General features: G+C 31.9%; 2 protein-coding genes and 1 pseudogene across 2 annotated transcripts; 2 read left to right on the top strand and 1 right to left on the bottom strand.

Annotated features, from left to right (window-relative positions):
• The first annotated feature begins 7,479 nt into the window (after positions 1-7,479).
• LOC132164812 (TMV resistance protein N-like) lies at positions 7,480-8,126 on the top strand. Its single transcript, XM_059575378.1, has one exon. The coding sequence runs from the start codon at positions 7,497-7,499 to the stop codon at positions 8,010-8,012; it is 516 nt and encodes a 171-aa protein (XP_059431361.1). The 5' UTR covers positions 7,480-7,496; the 3' UTR covers positions 8,013-8,126.
• Positions 8,127-10,019: 1,893 nt separating this feature from the next.
• Positions 10,020-13,711, top strand: LOC132162914 (disease resistance protein RPV1-like). Its single transcript, XM_059573126.1, has 5 exons — positions 10,020-10,731; positions 10,963-11,135; positions 11,613-11,888; positions 11,985-12,953; positions 13,046-13,711. Exons 1-5 carry the CDS (start codon positions 10,083-10,085, stop codon positions 13,709-13,711), a joined length of 2,733 nt encoding a protein of 910 aa, XP_059429109.1. The 5' UTR covers positions 10,020-10,082.
• Positions 13,712-14,374: 663 nt separating this feature from the next.
• LOC132162913 (uncharacterized) overlaps positions 14,375-16,278 on the bottom strand; it is a 3,315-nt pseudogene continuing 1,411 nt past the window's right edge.

Below are 16,278 nucleotides of genomic sequence, written 5' to 3'. Positions count from 1 at the left end.
TCAATCTACAGTGCAATGGGCCATGCTTTCTTTCATTTCCCACTGCCTTTCTACGATCTAGAGGGATTTTCTTTTTAAAAAATCCTAATCAATTGCAAAAAGGCAGCGAGATCTAGGAAGGATCACATTTAATATTTATCCTAATTAATTTTCTACTTCATATATTATAAAGTTACATTGTGCGGTACGTGGAAGTTTGCAAAAAATTTTCTTCTTTCTTTGACCAACGCGTATGCCTTTTCTCATCTTTCAAGATTGTTTATTAATTATAAGGAAGTTGGCAAGAATTTTCTTCTTTCATTGAAGAGTCATTTAGCGAGGTATAAAAGGAAGGAAAGAGAAAGAGAAAAGAAAGAAAGAAAAGGAAAAGAAAAAAATGATGTGCGTTTTGGGTTGGGTATTTTATTACACAAATTAATATTACCCCACTTTCACATATTATAAACTATTAAGAATAGGTTTGAGGGTTTGTTAGGTAAATCCTCTCTCTGCTAACAACACTCACAGCCTCTCTTCCTCTCCATATATGTCTGTTCAAAAATTAGCTTATTGTTGTTTGTAAAGCAATTTAATAGGAATGTCCGATAATTGGTGTTTCTTGTAATACATATTATAATGTTTTTCATGAAGTTGCAACCAAAAGACAAGGTATGAATAATGCTAATTCATATCAATAATACAAACACAAAATCATACAATACCATACTATAATTTTCATTTAGTCTATTAAAATTATTATATGTGTTAAATTCAAAAACAAAAGTGAAATCCACAACTTTCTGTCTTTACAAAAGAAAAAAAGAATTCAGTCAACATCTGCGACTGCTCGTATTAATACTTAGTAGTATTAATTAAATATTGTGAGTTGAGTGTGATTGCGTTTGTGGATTTTGTTCGTAAACGAATAAGTAACATTGTTAGATAATGTTTTAATAAAGAGGAATGTTAGGCTTATAAATAATTTTTTTATTTTTTTATTTTTTTTTTAAAAAAACCTTTACAATATGATTGAAAATGAGTTAAATTTAATTTTAGAAAAACTCAACCATATTGTGTCGCATAATGTTGTAAAAGTGCTTTTATAAAATTTGTTTGTATTATAGGTTTACAAAAGTAGAAAAAATAAAATAAAAACAAAAACAAAAGAAAATAAGAGAGTGGATAGTGGGAGACAAAGAAATAAATAAACTAATATAAAACAAAGAGAGCGGTGGGGAAGGAGAAAATAAGAAAAGAGAAAGAGGAAGTGGCGGAGAAGGTGGACGCAAGAAGAAAAAGGAGAAAAAGAAAAGAAAAAGAAATGAAGGTGATTGGGGGGTGGGTGAGGTTGTCGGACGAGGAAAAAGTGGGAAACGATAAATTTATGAGCCTAACTCATCTCATAAAATTAATTTTATAAAAGAGAGTTGTTCATTCTTTATAAAAATGCCCAAAGTCTTGTCAACACTTCATTTCTTTATTATAAGGAAGCTGCCAAGATGCTCAATGCCGTGTGGAGTACTATACTTATATTATATGTTTGTATGTGCCTTGGTTTAATTATGGGTTATAGTTTTGAGAATTCATGATATTTGTTTAATAAGTACATTTTAGGGACTTTGGTGGTGGAATTATATTTCCAGGAAATACGATACCATACTGGTTCAGCCATAGTAAGGAGCGTTCATTTGGTAACTCATGTGAAATACATATTAATGGGCTCCAATATTCGCATAATTTCATTGGAATTGCATTGTGTGCTGTGATTGGACCCATTCTTGGGGTCCCCTCAAACGGAGACTATGCTCTTGCTGATCTTACGGTGAGCAATAGATATAAAGAAATTGAGAGAAAGAGAAACTTTCATTTACTGGGCGCGGATCATGTATGACTGGAGTACTTGATTCTAGATTCTTTTATGCTAGATGACAATATGCAATTTAGGTTTTTAGTGAGTTCAATGTTCTTTAAAAGTTGGGGAGTTGAGCTGATATGCAATCATGGAGGGCATGCATATCTATTTAATGTATCAGATGAAGAAATTGAAAATTCAGAATGTTCAACCATCATGAAGAGGCATCATGGTGATAATGGTAATGGTGATGGTGACGGTGATGATGATTGCAACTTGGAATTAAGTTGTTACCCGCTACATATGAGGAATTATTTTTTAGTAAGGCCCCCTTCATGCTTGTTAATTTTGTTTTTGATTAACCGCTCGCTATTTCCAATTTTTGGGTCCTACCTGCTCACTAGTAGTAGTAGTAGATCTTAGTAATTATCTTATGATATATTGATTTGTCCACTTAATTATGTATCAGGGTTTTCCATTTTGGAAATGGCGTTTTAAGTGCAAATGACAAATTAATGGGGTTCCATATATATGAGGATGTGTGGGACATATTTAGCATTCGATTTTGAACAAGTTTGTGCAGTGCAGCCAACTATTTGAGAGAGAGCCACTTCCACACTATCACAATAATTAGATGGGTTCGGCCTGTAAGTACATCTATGATCATTTTTTCAGTTTCATATGACATAATAGTGTTATTATATATGGTTGATGGGTCATGAAAATTTAATATACTTAATTTATTTATTTAATTTATGTGCTTGAAATGTGGTAGTTCGAACCAATTTGGAATGGAGGAGGCACCGGAATAGAAAAATTGGACAAAATTTCAATGAATTTGGAATGAAACTATATATATGACATATGAGTGTGCATATTAAAGGATTAAATTCTATAAAATATTCTCAAAGACATAATAATGCTATTCACGTTGATGAGTCATGAAAATTTTAATTCTTCAATTTTTTTTTTGTTCTGTTTGAGAAATGGGTTCTTTGCCTGATTCATGTTGCCAGTGAAATCCAATTAATTAATTCTAAATGTTTTTTTGGTAAACCGTACAAATCCATGTTGTTTCTTGGGTTTTTTTCTTTTACTTCAGTATATTTGATAGCTATCACATTATCATCTATTTGGGTTTTGAAGGATTTTAAATAGGGCATGTCTTCACTTTGATCGAAAACAATGAGCCCCTTTCTAATTGTCTGAAATTCAGAATACTCTCAAAATTGACATTGGGCTTAAATTTGCCCAATATGTGGGGGGCCTCTAGTGAATTTCTTGGAATTTTCTTTTGGAAATGTAGAGGGGGAGTTTTGTCAAGGTGAAAGATGACTGAGAAGCTCGCCATTTTGCTTGATTAGGCTTTTTTATTTTATGAATTTAACTCAACTAACTAAGGTAGTTGTGGGTCAAGTTACACATATCAACATTAGGTTTTGGAAGTACCCATTACCTACCTTTTGGCTCCAAAGTGGGTAAACTTAGGTTTACAGGAAGTTTTCAATTATTGAGAAATAAATAAATTATATTTTTCTTTTCAAACTATCAATAGATTTGTAATGCTTTTATCGAATTATCAACTGATTATGTTGAATATAGGATCCACGAGTCTTCTAGCCGTGAATGATGAGCCATTAAGACTTTAGATGTGGCCGTGTAATATTTTACTATCGTAACTATCTCACAACAATTAAGTAAAATCTTAAAATGTTTGAATAATTGTAAGTGCATTATAGATTGATAGTATTGTTTTTCATATATATATATATATATATATATAATATATATATAATGAATGTCTTTCATAGAGAATAAATGCTTAGTTTATTAGTTTATTAGAGTCCATCTCAGGTGTTTGGGAAATTGTATATGTTAACATATAGTACTCCTATAAATTTAATAATTATTTTCAAAAATAGAAAATGAATCCACATAAGTGAAAGTATAAGTCGTATAAATTCAATAATTATTTTCATAAATGAAATTGGAAAATGCATTCTCATAAATAAAAGTGTAGGTCCTACAAATTATTTAATAATCATCTTAAAAAATAAAAAATGAAAAATAGCTTCATCTTTCTTCTTTTTTTTCCCAACGCGTGCGCTATCAATCTACAGTGCAATGGGCCATGCTTTCTTTCATTTCCCACTACCTTTCTACGATCTAGAGGGATTTTCTTTTTAAAAAATCCTAATCAATTGCAAAAAGGCAGCGAGATCTAGGAAGGATCACATTTAATATTTATTCTAATTAATTTTCTACTTCATATATTATAAAGTTACATTGTGCGGTACGTGGAAGTTTGCAAAAAATTTTCTTCTTTCTTTGACCAACGCGTATGCCTTTTCTCATCTTTCAAGATTGTTTATTAATTATAAGGGAGTTGGCAAGAATTTTCTTCTTTCATTGAAGAGTCATTTAGCTAGGTATAAAAGGAAGGAAAGAGAAAGAGAAAAGAAAGAAAGAAAAGGAAAAGAAAAAAAATGATGTGCGTTTTGGGTTGGGTATTTTATTACACAAATTAATATTACCCCACTTTCACATATTATAACTATTAAGAATAGGTTTGAGGGTTTGTTAGGTAAATCCTCTCTCTGCTAACAACACTCACAGCCTCTCTTCCTCTCCATATATGTCTGTTCAAAAATTAGCTTATTGTTGTTTGTAAAGCAATTTAATAGGAATGTCCGATAATTGATGTTTCTTGTAATACATATTATAATGTTTTTCATGAAATTGCAACCAAAAGACAAGGTATGAATAATGCTAATTCATATCAATAATACAAACACAAAATCATACAATACCATACTATAATTTTCAATTAGTCTATTAAAATTATTATATGTGTTAAATTCAAAAACAAAAGTGAAATCCACAACTTTCTGTCTTTACAAAAGAAAAAAAGAATTCAGTCAACATTTGCGACTGCTCATATTAATACTTAGTAGTATTAATTAAATATTGTGAGTTGAGTGTGATTGCGTTTGTGGATTTTGTTCGTAAACGAATAAGTAACATTGTTAGATAATGTTTTAATAAAGAGGAATGTTAGGCTTATAAATAATTTTTTTATTTTTTTTTTAAAAAAAACTTTTACAATATGATTGAAAATGAGTTAAATTTAATTTTAGAAAAACTCAACCATATTGTGTCGCATAATGTTGTAAAAATACTTTTATAAAATTTGTTTGTATTATAGGTTTACAAAAGTAGAAAAAATAAAATAAAAACAAAAACAAAAGAAAATAAGAGAGTGGATAGTGGGAGACAAAGAAATAAATAAACTAATATAAAACAAAGAGAGTGGTGGGGAAGGAGAAAATAAGAAAAGAGAAAGAGGAAGTGGCGGAGAAGGTGGACGCAAGAAGAAAAAGGAGAAAAAGAAAAGAAAAAGAAATGAAGGTGATTGGGGGGTGGGTGAGGTTGTCGGACGAGGAAAAAGTGGGAAACGATAAATTTATGAGCCTAACTCATCTCATAAAATTAATTCTATAAAAGAGAGTTGTTCATTCTTTATAAAAATGCTCAAAGTCTTGTCAACACTTCATTTCTTTATTATAAGGAAGCTGCCAAGATGCTCAATGCCGTGTCGAGTACTATACTTATATTATTATAGGACCAACTTGTAATTATATTATTATATCATGCAATGCCGCGTCGACTACTTCTCCGTCTATCCAGATATGACCCGCGTGGAGTATTATTTCTCTTTTGATGAATCCAACGAATTCGACGAAGAAAGTGATTATTTAAGAGAAAGTTCATCCGCAGAGGACAAATCCGATGAAGAAATTAATAATTTGTTACGATTCGAAGTGTTTTAATTTATATTAGTTAAGTGCAATTTTGTAGGGCATCATCAATGTGAATGATGCAATTCTTAAACTGTACATCATTTTTAATTAAATTTGTGATGTTTTCAACATTGAAATAGAACACTGATCGAACATGGATTTCTTTGTAATATAATCATATTGCAACTAAATTTTATAAAATATTCTTATAATATAATCTTAATTAACAATTTTAAAGACATTTTTTAAACATAAACAATTATGTTATGACTATTTTCATTAGTTCATTGCTGAAGATTTCTAACCAACTATATAGTGCATGTCTTGATATATATATAGAACTTGTCGTATTTTTCCATCAATATAAAACTGATGCCAAAGCGTTTTCTTCATGAAATGCTACTATCTTGAAAACTCACAACAAATTTGACCGATGACTTTCATTTTAGGCATGTATTCATAAAATCCTTTTTTACCAATGGCACCCAAGTCCTCTAGGACCCGAGTTTCGTTGACATGAGTTGAATTACTAGCATTTTTGGTTTTGATTTTATGTAATTTTTTTGAAAAAAAAGACAAAAATTCTTGGATCCAAGAAAAATAATAAAATAATTACAACTTTAATGGTGCAGTGAAAACCAACAAAACAAAGAAACCTCAAAAAGAATGGCTTCTTCCATGAGCTTCCGAGGAGCCTCTTCTTCTTTCACCCTTCCATGGCCATACGAAGTATTCTTGAGCATTAGAGGCCATTATATATATATATATATATATATATATATATTCTAAAATTGCCTTAAGCCTAATGTAATAAAAATCACAAAACATTTGGATTCCCTTTTTTCTTGGGTTAGAGGGGACAAATATTAAACTTGAAAGTGGGATAAAAAGCTCACAAATTGGGTTGGGTTTGGTAAAACTTTGTTTTCTATCTTTTTCCTCTTTTTATTTTATTTTATTTTATTTATTTATTTTTATCAAAACAAATATATTAAACAAACAATTCAATTGATCTATATATATATATATAGAGAGAGAGAGAGAGAGAGAGAGAGAGAGAGGGGAGGGGGGGAAGCCCAATAAAGAATGCTCAATTGGTAGATGATCCACCATTTTCTAAGCACTTTCTTTTACCTCCATTCATCTTTGTTTTCCCACTCTCTTTCTTCTTCTTCTTCTTCATGACTCTTGAAAGCAACTTTCTAGCGTGGGCAAAATAGAGGTAACAATTCATAATCAACTATATATGCATCTACAATTGCATCTACAGTCATAAGTAAATAGAGGTGAATAACAAAATACACTATAAAATGAAAAATAAAGAGAGAAGATATACGTGCATGGAGGGGTGTCTTACATAAGTAACTTTCTTTTTTATGAATATCAAGGATATTAAAATATAAATTTAAATAATGAAATTCATTGATTTCTTTTAGCTCGTTTTAAAGATAAGTGATAATTTATTATTTTACCAAAGTTAAAGTATATATAGAGTTTCAACCTTAACTCAACAATTTATTGTTATTTCCAATTAATGTATTTCACATATTTTCTCTGGTCTATAGACTTCCTGAGAAATGAAGCTTAACAGATGATTTAAAGATTTTGTCGCATGTACGGCAAAATGATAAAATATAGAGAGAAAAGAAAAAGTGAGAAAAAAAGAAAAGAAAAAAAGAGTACTGTTGATCCACGTGCTTAACAGGAGATTCTACGCAAACCTATCCAATTAGTTTTCTACGAAAGGAAACTGCCAAGAAGTTGCTGATGTGACCAACGCGGCATCAACTTCTCTACTTAATTAGGGTTAAGGAAGTCATTACTCTCATTATCCCTAAAACCTAGCAATCAAGCTTACATACAGAATGGCTTCTTCCATGACCTTCCAAAGATCAGCTCCTTCCTCATCTTCTTCTTCTTTCATCCGTCGATGGACTAACGATGTATTCTTGAGCTTTAGAGGCCAAGATACCCGTGACAATTTTACTGCTCATCTATGCAACGCTTTGCGTCAAAAGGGACTTCTTACTTATATGGATGACAAACTTAGAGGAGGAGAAGAAATTTCACCAGCACTTTTCAAAGCCATTAATGATTCAAAGATTGCAATCGTTGTACTCTCTGAAAACTATGCATCATCTGCATGGTGCTTGAATGAGCTAAAGGAGATCCTTGAGTGTAAGGAAAAATATCAACAAATCGTTCTTCCAGTGTTCTACAAAATAGATCCATCGGATGTACGACATCAAAAAGAGAGTTTCGGTAAAGCATTGGCCAAACATGAAAGCAGATCCAAGGAGAACACTGTGGAAAGCTGGAAGACAGCCCTACAAAAAGTCGCCAACTTGTCCGGCTACCACTTGGATGAAGGGTATTTCTGACCTTATATATATGCCAGCAAAATAATTTATTGAATGTAGTACTGTAGTAGTCATTTGCACATGGATGACATTCTATCATCGTTAGACTCCTGCTTTTATGCATGTGCAGCACATGTGAACTATTTTACACAAATACATGTTTATAGTTTATTCCATAAATTTTTGTGCTAAAGAAATTAAACTCATTAAATTATTATGTTTAAGACCAAGCAATTTACATAAGAGACCTTAAATGGTTGATTTGCAAAAAGTTGTATTTATATGGACAGCACATGTATAATAGATTTTTTTTTTTTAAAAAAAAAAAAGAAAAAAAAAAGAAAAGAAAGAGGCATTTCTCTTTATTTAAATAGTTTATGGATGATCTAATTGTTGAAGATGAACTTTTCATTTATTTTGGTATGTAGTTTTGTACCACTATCATTTTCTTTGGTCCTACAATATAATATTATTCCTTATGTTATTTTGAACAAATTTAATTATGAAAAATATTTAGTTTTCATCTTTTACTTTATCTCTTGTTCATCTCCGTACAAGAGATAAGCAAATTGTCATTACATTTTTAGGACTCACACTTGAGTCACACTGATTCAATGATAGATTTAAATAATAAAAAATAAAAAATAAAAAGATAAACAAGAGATGTATAGAAGAATGACATCAAACATATCTATTAATTAATTATTATGATTTCTTTTGTCACAAGAACTCTAAATTCATTGAAATTTTCACATTAAGATCATATTTTTAAAAGTTAGTCATTTTGATACGTAGTGTTATTTTCATATATTTTGTTAATTGCCTCGATTACATTCTAGGATTTTCGAAGTGGTATAATTTTTAAATTAGTTTTTAGTTCAAAGTGGTATAATTTTTTTAAATTAGTTTTTAGTATCAGTTCTATTGGAACTTGGAAGTAATAATTTTCAAGCCCAATGAAAACGAAAAGTTGAGAAATAGTTTTTACTAATTTTGTGAACTATACATAAAATTTCGCATTTATACCTTAAGTTGAGTTAGATGATAACCATCGTCTCATAATTCTAAAATTTAAGAATAATTAAATATTTAATCTTAAAAATAATTAATTCTTTTTCATAGAAATCAAGCAAATTAACTTCGATACTTAAAACTTTGAATAAATCCAAATTGCAGAGTACAATACCACATACTATACGACTAAAGATAAATAATATACATGCATATTTTAGGGGATAAAGAACTTCTATTTTAAATAGGTTTTTAATAAAATATTCCGTTTTCCATAAGTGAAATGGAAGTGGAACACATATATTTTGAAACTAAGATGCCATCTTTTATTTTTTTTACATCTAGTCAATTGAACTCATTAATTAAATTGTTTTCTTCTTGAAATAAATCGAAATTGATAAGGAGTTGGTCAATGAGGCTCAAACATGTAATACTTAACTCACAAATTTAATTAACACCAATTTAAAATCGTACGGTCTACCGGAATGTAAATACTTAACTCTTGGGGCATTTTGCTAGGTTCTAAAGTTTAGTGGGAATATTATAATTATAATATAGTTGAATAGTGCAAGATGAAAATAAAACGCAATTTTACTAAAATATTAAACATTTTGGAACTATATAATTAAACCTTATGATAAAAGAACATAAAAGAAATTGAAGAAATGCAGTTACATTTTAGAGTAAACTGCAAAAAATATACTCTTTAATTATATGTATCAACAAGGCAAAACCAAATTCGAGAATGAAACAAAAACAAAAAAGAGGGTAAAGTTTAGTAATACCTAAAAAAAAATAAAATAAATGAAAAAAAAAAAAAAAAAAAGGATGAAAACTATGAGTCTTATTAAGGGAGGACATGTGATCAAATCCATTGGAGGATTGAGATTTAGGGAGGGAAGGATTACAACATGTCTTGTTGCTTACCATTGTCATTTGTTACAAAGAAAAAAAATGTATGTAAATCATCTTTCTATGTATTTAATGTAACTATTGCAACTCATTTAATTTTTGTTAATCTTTTGCATTGGTAGGAGTGAATCTAAATTTATCCATGAAATTGTTCAAGCGGTCTCAAGAATGGTAAGTCATACATACTTAAATGTCACCAAATATCCAGTTGGACTAGAGTCTCGTGTACGAGACATTAATGTGCTTTTAAGTATTGGAATGAATGACAAACGCATGGTAGGAATCTTCGGAGGTGGTGGAATTGGTAAGACAACTATCGCCAAAGCGATCTATAACTCAATTGCTTACCAATTTGAAGATAGTTGTTTTCTTGCAAATGTTAGAGAAAATTCGAAGCGAGAGTGTGGTCTAGTCCAGTTGCAAGAGACACTTCTTTCTGATATCCTAGGCAACTCAAGTTTGAAGATTCGTAATGTTGATGGAGGAATCAATATCATAAAGGAAAGGCTTTGCAATAAAAGGATTCTTTTAGTTCTTGATGATGTGGATGAGTTGATCCAATTAGAATCATTGTCGGGAGAACATGAATGGTTTGGTATGGGAAGTAGAATCATTATAACGACAAGAGATGAGCATTTACTAATTAATCCTAAAGTTGATTTCAGATACAAGATGAATGAATTGAATCACAATGAAGCTTTTCAGCTCTTTAGTCAACACGCTTTCCAAAGTAACAAGCCTACTGATGATTTTGTAGAACTCACAAAACATGCACTACATTATGCTGGGGGCCTTCCACTAGCTTTAACAGTGCTAGGTTCATATTTATGTGGAAGAGATGTATATCATTGGAAAAGTGCCTTGGAAAAGTACAAAAGAATTCCTCATAAAAATATTCATGAAAAGCTTAAAATAAGTTATGATGGGTTGGAGGAAAGTGAGAAGAATATTTTCCTTGACATTGCATGTTTCTTTAAAGGAGACAATGTGGAATATGTCATTAAAATTCTAGACAATTGTGGTTTCTTTCCTTGTATTGGCATTGAAGTGCTTATGCATAAGTCTCTCGTAACTATTGATGAGCGTAACAAATTCGACATGCATGACTCACTACAAGATATGGGTAGAGAAATTGTTCGTCAAGAATCATGCAAAGAACCTGGCAAACGCAGTAGACTGTGGTTTCATGAAGACGTTCGTCATGTATTTGAAGAAAATATGGTAAGACTCATAAAAACACTCTTTTAATTTTACATTTTGCAAAAATTGATGGATAAATAACCACACACGTGGACACACATATACGCACACCATTCGTTTCAAAAGTAAGTACTTGGCTGCAAGTTGAATGCCTTTAATCCAAAAGAATAAATAAATCATCAAGCAAATTGCCTTTTACCCTATTTCAAATATGGATATAGTTTTTATGAGTATTTTGCCTTTTATTTTATGAATATGTAAGAATTATATGTAAATATGAGGAAAAAAAAATTGACATTCTAATAATAACAAAATTACCCATTATGAAAACCACAACAAGCAACATATAAAGTCAGACGAATGGAATATAAGTTGTTTCCTTTTCACAAAATAAGGTGTTTCTATGTAAAAGAATAAAATTATAATTCTAACAAGCAGTAAAATATGAAGAACTTTATGCTTTGATTTTATTGCCATACTTGTGCATTGTCTTACCAGGGAACAAACAAAATTGAAGGTATATTAGTGGACTTGCCTGAGCGAGACTTGATATGCTTGAGTTCCAAAACCTTCGAGAAGATGACAAGGCTGAGATTGTTTATAAATCGTAATGCACGCTTCTTTGGGAGTCCTAGATATCTCTCTAATGAGTTAAGAGTGCTTGATTGGCCTGGATGTCCTTTAGAATATTTTCCATCCAATTTTCATGGAAAGAAACTCGTCATTTTAAGAATATCTAATAGCCCATTAAAGCTACCGAAGGAGAGATTCAAGGTATAATTATTATTTTATATATTTATTTCTTTTAAATTATGCTACAAACTTTTTGTAATTTTTTTTTTTAATTATTATTATTTTTTTTTTTGTCAGGATTTCCAAAACATGAGGACTATGAAATTCGGTCTATGTAAATTCCTAACAGAAATCCCTAATATTTCAAGAATCCCAAATTTAGAAGTTTTAAGGGTTGAGAAATGTGAGAGTTTAGTTAAGGTTCATGACTCTGTTGGATTACTTAAGAAGCTTTCCATTCTGCGTATTTCGGAATGCAACAACCTTATAACATTGCCAAGAAGCCTCAAGTTGAGATCTCTTGAAACTCTTGAACTTCTAGATTGTGCAAGGCTTCAGAAATTTCCTGAAATTGAGTGTAAAATGGAACGCTTGACAATCCTTTTTTTAAAACGGGTAGCTATAAAAGAACTACCTCCATCCATTGTATATTTCACTGGGCTTTCCAACTTATATATCCGAGATTGCATAAACCCTATTCATCTTCCAAATAGTCTTCAGTTGCAGCATCTAAATATTCTTCGTCAGGATCAGGAAAGGTGTTCAAAAGTTGTTAAGCTTCCAACAAAGGTGAGGGATGAAAGAGAATCCATGCTCTCAGTCGTGTCAACAGAGGAATTTGAAATTTCATCAAGTACAAATTTATTTGCATCGCCTCCTCTAGCGAATGCACATATTTTCGATGATGGTTGTTCCTTTATTTTGTTTCCGGCACTGCGATTCTTGGATCATGAAAGATCTATAGTAAAATCAGAATTCTTCATGGCACTTAATTGTTTTTCCAGTTTAGATAAATTAGTTCTATCAGAGACTGAAATTGTTAGCCTGCCTGCATGCATCAAAAGATTTGTTAGATTAAGGGCGCTTCTTGTAAGGAATTGCAAGCAACTTAAAGAAATTCCAGAACTTCCACCAGATATAGAAAATATATGGGCCGATGGATGTGTTTCGTTGGAAAGTTTTCCAGAATTGTCAAGCGGATTGCGAGTGGGAAAATGGATTGACTTGTCTGGATGCTATAAATTGGCTGAGAATATAGGGAATCAGGTATCTCTCTCTCTCTCTTTTGTACGTATTTTTATGTGCCTTGGTTTATGGGTTCTACTTCTGAAAATTGATGCTATTCGTTTAATATATAGGGACCTTATAATGACTATTTTGGTGGTGGAATCTTAATTCCGGGAAATAAGATACCAGCTTGGTTCAGCCATCGTATGGAGAATCCATCTGCTGGTGGTAACTCATGTGCAATATATATTACTGGGCTCCCGTTTTTGGATGAGATCAAAAAAATTGCTTTTTGTGTTGTTTTTGGACCTCTCGAGCTCTCAGGGCCAAAATATGGCTCGTGTAATCTTCGTTGGACGATCTACAGTAAAGGTATAGAAAGTAAGCTTATTACTAAGAGAGATGAACATGTAAGAGCACAAGGCTCAAATCATGTATGGCTGGAGTACTTGGTTTTAGATCCTTTTGTGTTAGAGGAGGACAAACTGCTATTTAGGTTTAACATAATTTGTTATCCAAAAAGAAAAGTAAAAGGGATTGACATAAGAACACAGTTCTTAGTTAAAAGCTGCGGAGTTCATCTGATACACGAGCACGGAGAGAATGCAAAAGATCATCCAAGTTTGACCCACGTGGATTTTTATTTTTGTTTCGAATCTTCTGATGACAAAAGTGATGAATCTTCAACCGAAGAGGATGAATGTGATGAAGAAAGTGACATTCCAGAATGTTCAGCTGAAGATGATGATTGTGATGATGAGGATGAGGATGATTGCAACTTGGAATCCAGTTATTAGCCACAACAAAAGAAGCGTTCATCGACCATGGGCGAATCACAACTAAACCAATCAGATCACTCCCAATGCTAAAACCTATCAACATTTATCAGTAAGTACCCCTTAATGCTTGTTAGTTTTGTTATGGGTTAGCTACAAACATTTCAAAGTGATAAACTCCAAGCAGCCAAATGGATAGATAAATTTTTTTTTTCTTGTTAAGGAACATTTCATTTTTGTTATTTTATTTTTCAAATTTTGATGTATATGTATTGAATATTGATTCCAATTTATGTCTTCAAATGTGTTTTGAAATTCGAACAATTGATGCTCATGAGAAACTAATTTGGTGTGGAAAAGTATTCCTAGAGCTCATATTTCTAACTTGATTAAGAAAAATGGGCCCCTTTCTAGCATTATGAAATTCAAAATACTCCCAAAATTGAGTATGGCTTAAGTAGGTAAGTTGGCTTAAGGTTGTCCCGAAATAAACAATAGTGAATATATAAGACCAAGTTGTGTATTTACTTAAATTAATGTACTGTAATTTCTAAAAATTTATAAATTCAACACTGGTCTGCACCTATAAATATATGTAGGGTCTCCATACATCTCCCGAGCATCATTTTGGAAATGTAAAGGCGTCTCCTGATTGCAGAAATATGAAGCACTCTTCAACCTGTATATATATAGTAAAGGTGTCTCAGTTCCTTATATATTCCCTTTAAATGCTGAAATCAAATTTGAAAGCTTGTTGTAGTGGCATCATTAAGAACAAGTACATAAAAATTGCATGTAACTTACTAAAGCCATCTCTTTTGAGGGGTTGCATCCTTAGATCCAGTTAGATGTCGCCTTCTACTCTTTCTTGAAGAATCTCCAACAACTGCCTGTTTTTGCCTCGAATATGAAATTGAATTGGATTTCCAATTTGTAAATATTTCTTTAAGTGGACTTATTGATCTAGATTTTGAGCTCTGATCTGTTGGTCTCACAAAAGAACTTGTCAGTTTTGCAGGTGCTGACATCTGGTTTCTTGTAGAAGAAGAGTAGCTATTCTTAACAGAAATTTCCTCAACTTTAGCGACAGGAACATGTGGTTGATTCGAAGGGGAAGAGTCTGAATTAGAAGATGAAGGGCTAGTAGTACTATCCATATTATATAGGAGATTTTCTGCCATGTGTGGACGCTGCTCACTATTTGAGTTTGAGTTTGAAGAAGGAAAGGAGGATCTCCGAAGTCTAGTGAAGTGCACCACCTGCTTTTAATTGTACTATTAGTTACAAAATTCAGAACATGACAACCAAATTCTTCAAGTAAACCTAAGCAAATATCGTTGCACATTGCTCATTGCTCATTGCAGAGTTAGAGCACATGCCTCTTTTTTTTCTAAAATGCAAAGCTTATCCACATTGAATTTCAGATGTGTAGAAGGAATTAAAATGCAAAGTCCATTAGAATTGATGGACCTTTTTACATTATAAGCATTCATTCAATCATTTCATGTGAAAGGGTACAACATAATATAACTAGATCATTATACACAACAAAACCCTAGAAAGGGAACAATTAAAAAGGGAATGGAGGGAGATTGCAAATACTTTCTTCAATGAACTCCCCAAACTCTACAACCACTAGATTCCTGCCGCCTGCTTCTTACCTTTTGTTCTAGGACAACCATGTCCTTCTTTAGTCTTGTAATAATCGTGTTTTTCCTACATATAATGTCTTCCAACTCTACAATCCTCTATTATAAGGGATACAGATTAAGGAAAGAAAATTTTTCAGTAAGGACGAAATTCAAAGGGACTATAACTGAAACATTACCTTCGAACCAGCAACATCGGATGAGTGGAGTAGAGTGGTTAGCTCCTTTATGGTGGCATCTTTCTCCTCAAAGTCCCGCTTGAGGTTGTAAATGTCATGTTCAATTACTGAGGTGTTCATCTGAGAAAAATGCACCATGACATTCTCATTTACAATATGTATATAGTTACACCAATTATCTTTTTAACCAGCCCTTGTTTGATCACCACCACCACAATGAGGTTTGATAAATGAGGTATACTGATAGAACCAATAGGAGTAAACGAAATGCATGAACAAGAAAAATAAGGCACATTTGCCACCCAAAGAACCTGGTCTATTAGGCTTAAGAACTTTGACTTATGAAACGCATGTATGCAATTACTACCATTTACAAACCCGATCGATATCTAATCTTAACTATGTGATTACATTGAAACAGGGAAATTTAGAATTAGTGTAATGCTGTTGAACCTCCCGTTACTTGGATCTCAGCACAAGATATGACACTTGAAGCCCAATCTGACAAATCAGACATGCGGCGCTCCTCTGGTTCTACTTCGTTTGAGAAACCCAATTTATATTGGAGCATCTCCTCCCCACTAGAGGCTTTCCTAATAGAGCTACCCTGAAACCAAACTTAAGATTCAATAAGGAAAATTCAAGCTATTTAGCAAGGACATTCACGAACTGCAATTTAATAGTACATTCACAAAGAGTTAGAAATAAATGATTACCTCCAACCCATTATACAGTACATGATGTTGATCACAAAACCAAC

Source organism: Corylus avellana, chromosome ca10 (genome assembly GCF_901000735.1).
Source record: "Corylus avellana chromosome ca10, CavTom2PMs-1.0".
NCBI lineage: Eukaryota > Viridiplantae > Streptophyta > Magnoliopsida > Fagales > Betulaceae > Corylus > Corylus avellana.
Note: the sequence above shows the minus strand (reverse complement) of the source record. Positions and strands in the feature narration are given on the sequence as shown.

Excerpts from the sequence above, each read along its gene's own strand:
- LOC132162914 (XM_059573126.1), top strand. The coding sequence starts at position 10,083 with ATGGTAAGTCATACATACTTAAATGTCACCAAATATCCAGTTGGACTA. Across the intron at positions 10,732-10,962 it reads ACTAGCTTTAACAGTGCTAG|TGCTTATGCATAAGTCTCTC; the intron begins GTTCATATTTAT and ends TTGGCATTGAAG. Across the intron at positions 11,136-11,612 it reads ATGTATTTGAAGAAAATATG|GGAACAAACAAAATTGAAGG; the intron begins GTAAGACTCATA and ends TTGTCTTACCAG.
- LOC132164812 (XM_059575378.1), top strand. The coding sequence starts at position 7,497 with ATGGCTTCTTCCATGACCTTCCAAAGATCAGCTCCTTCCTCATCTTCT.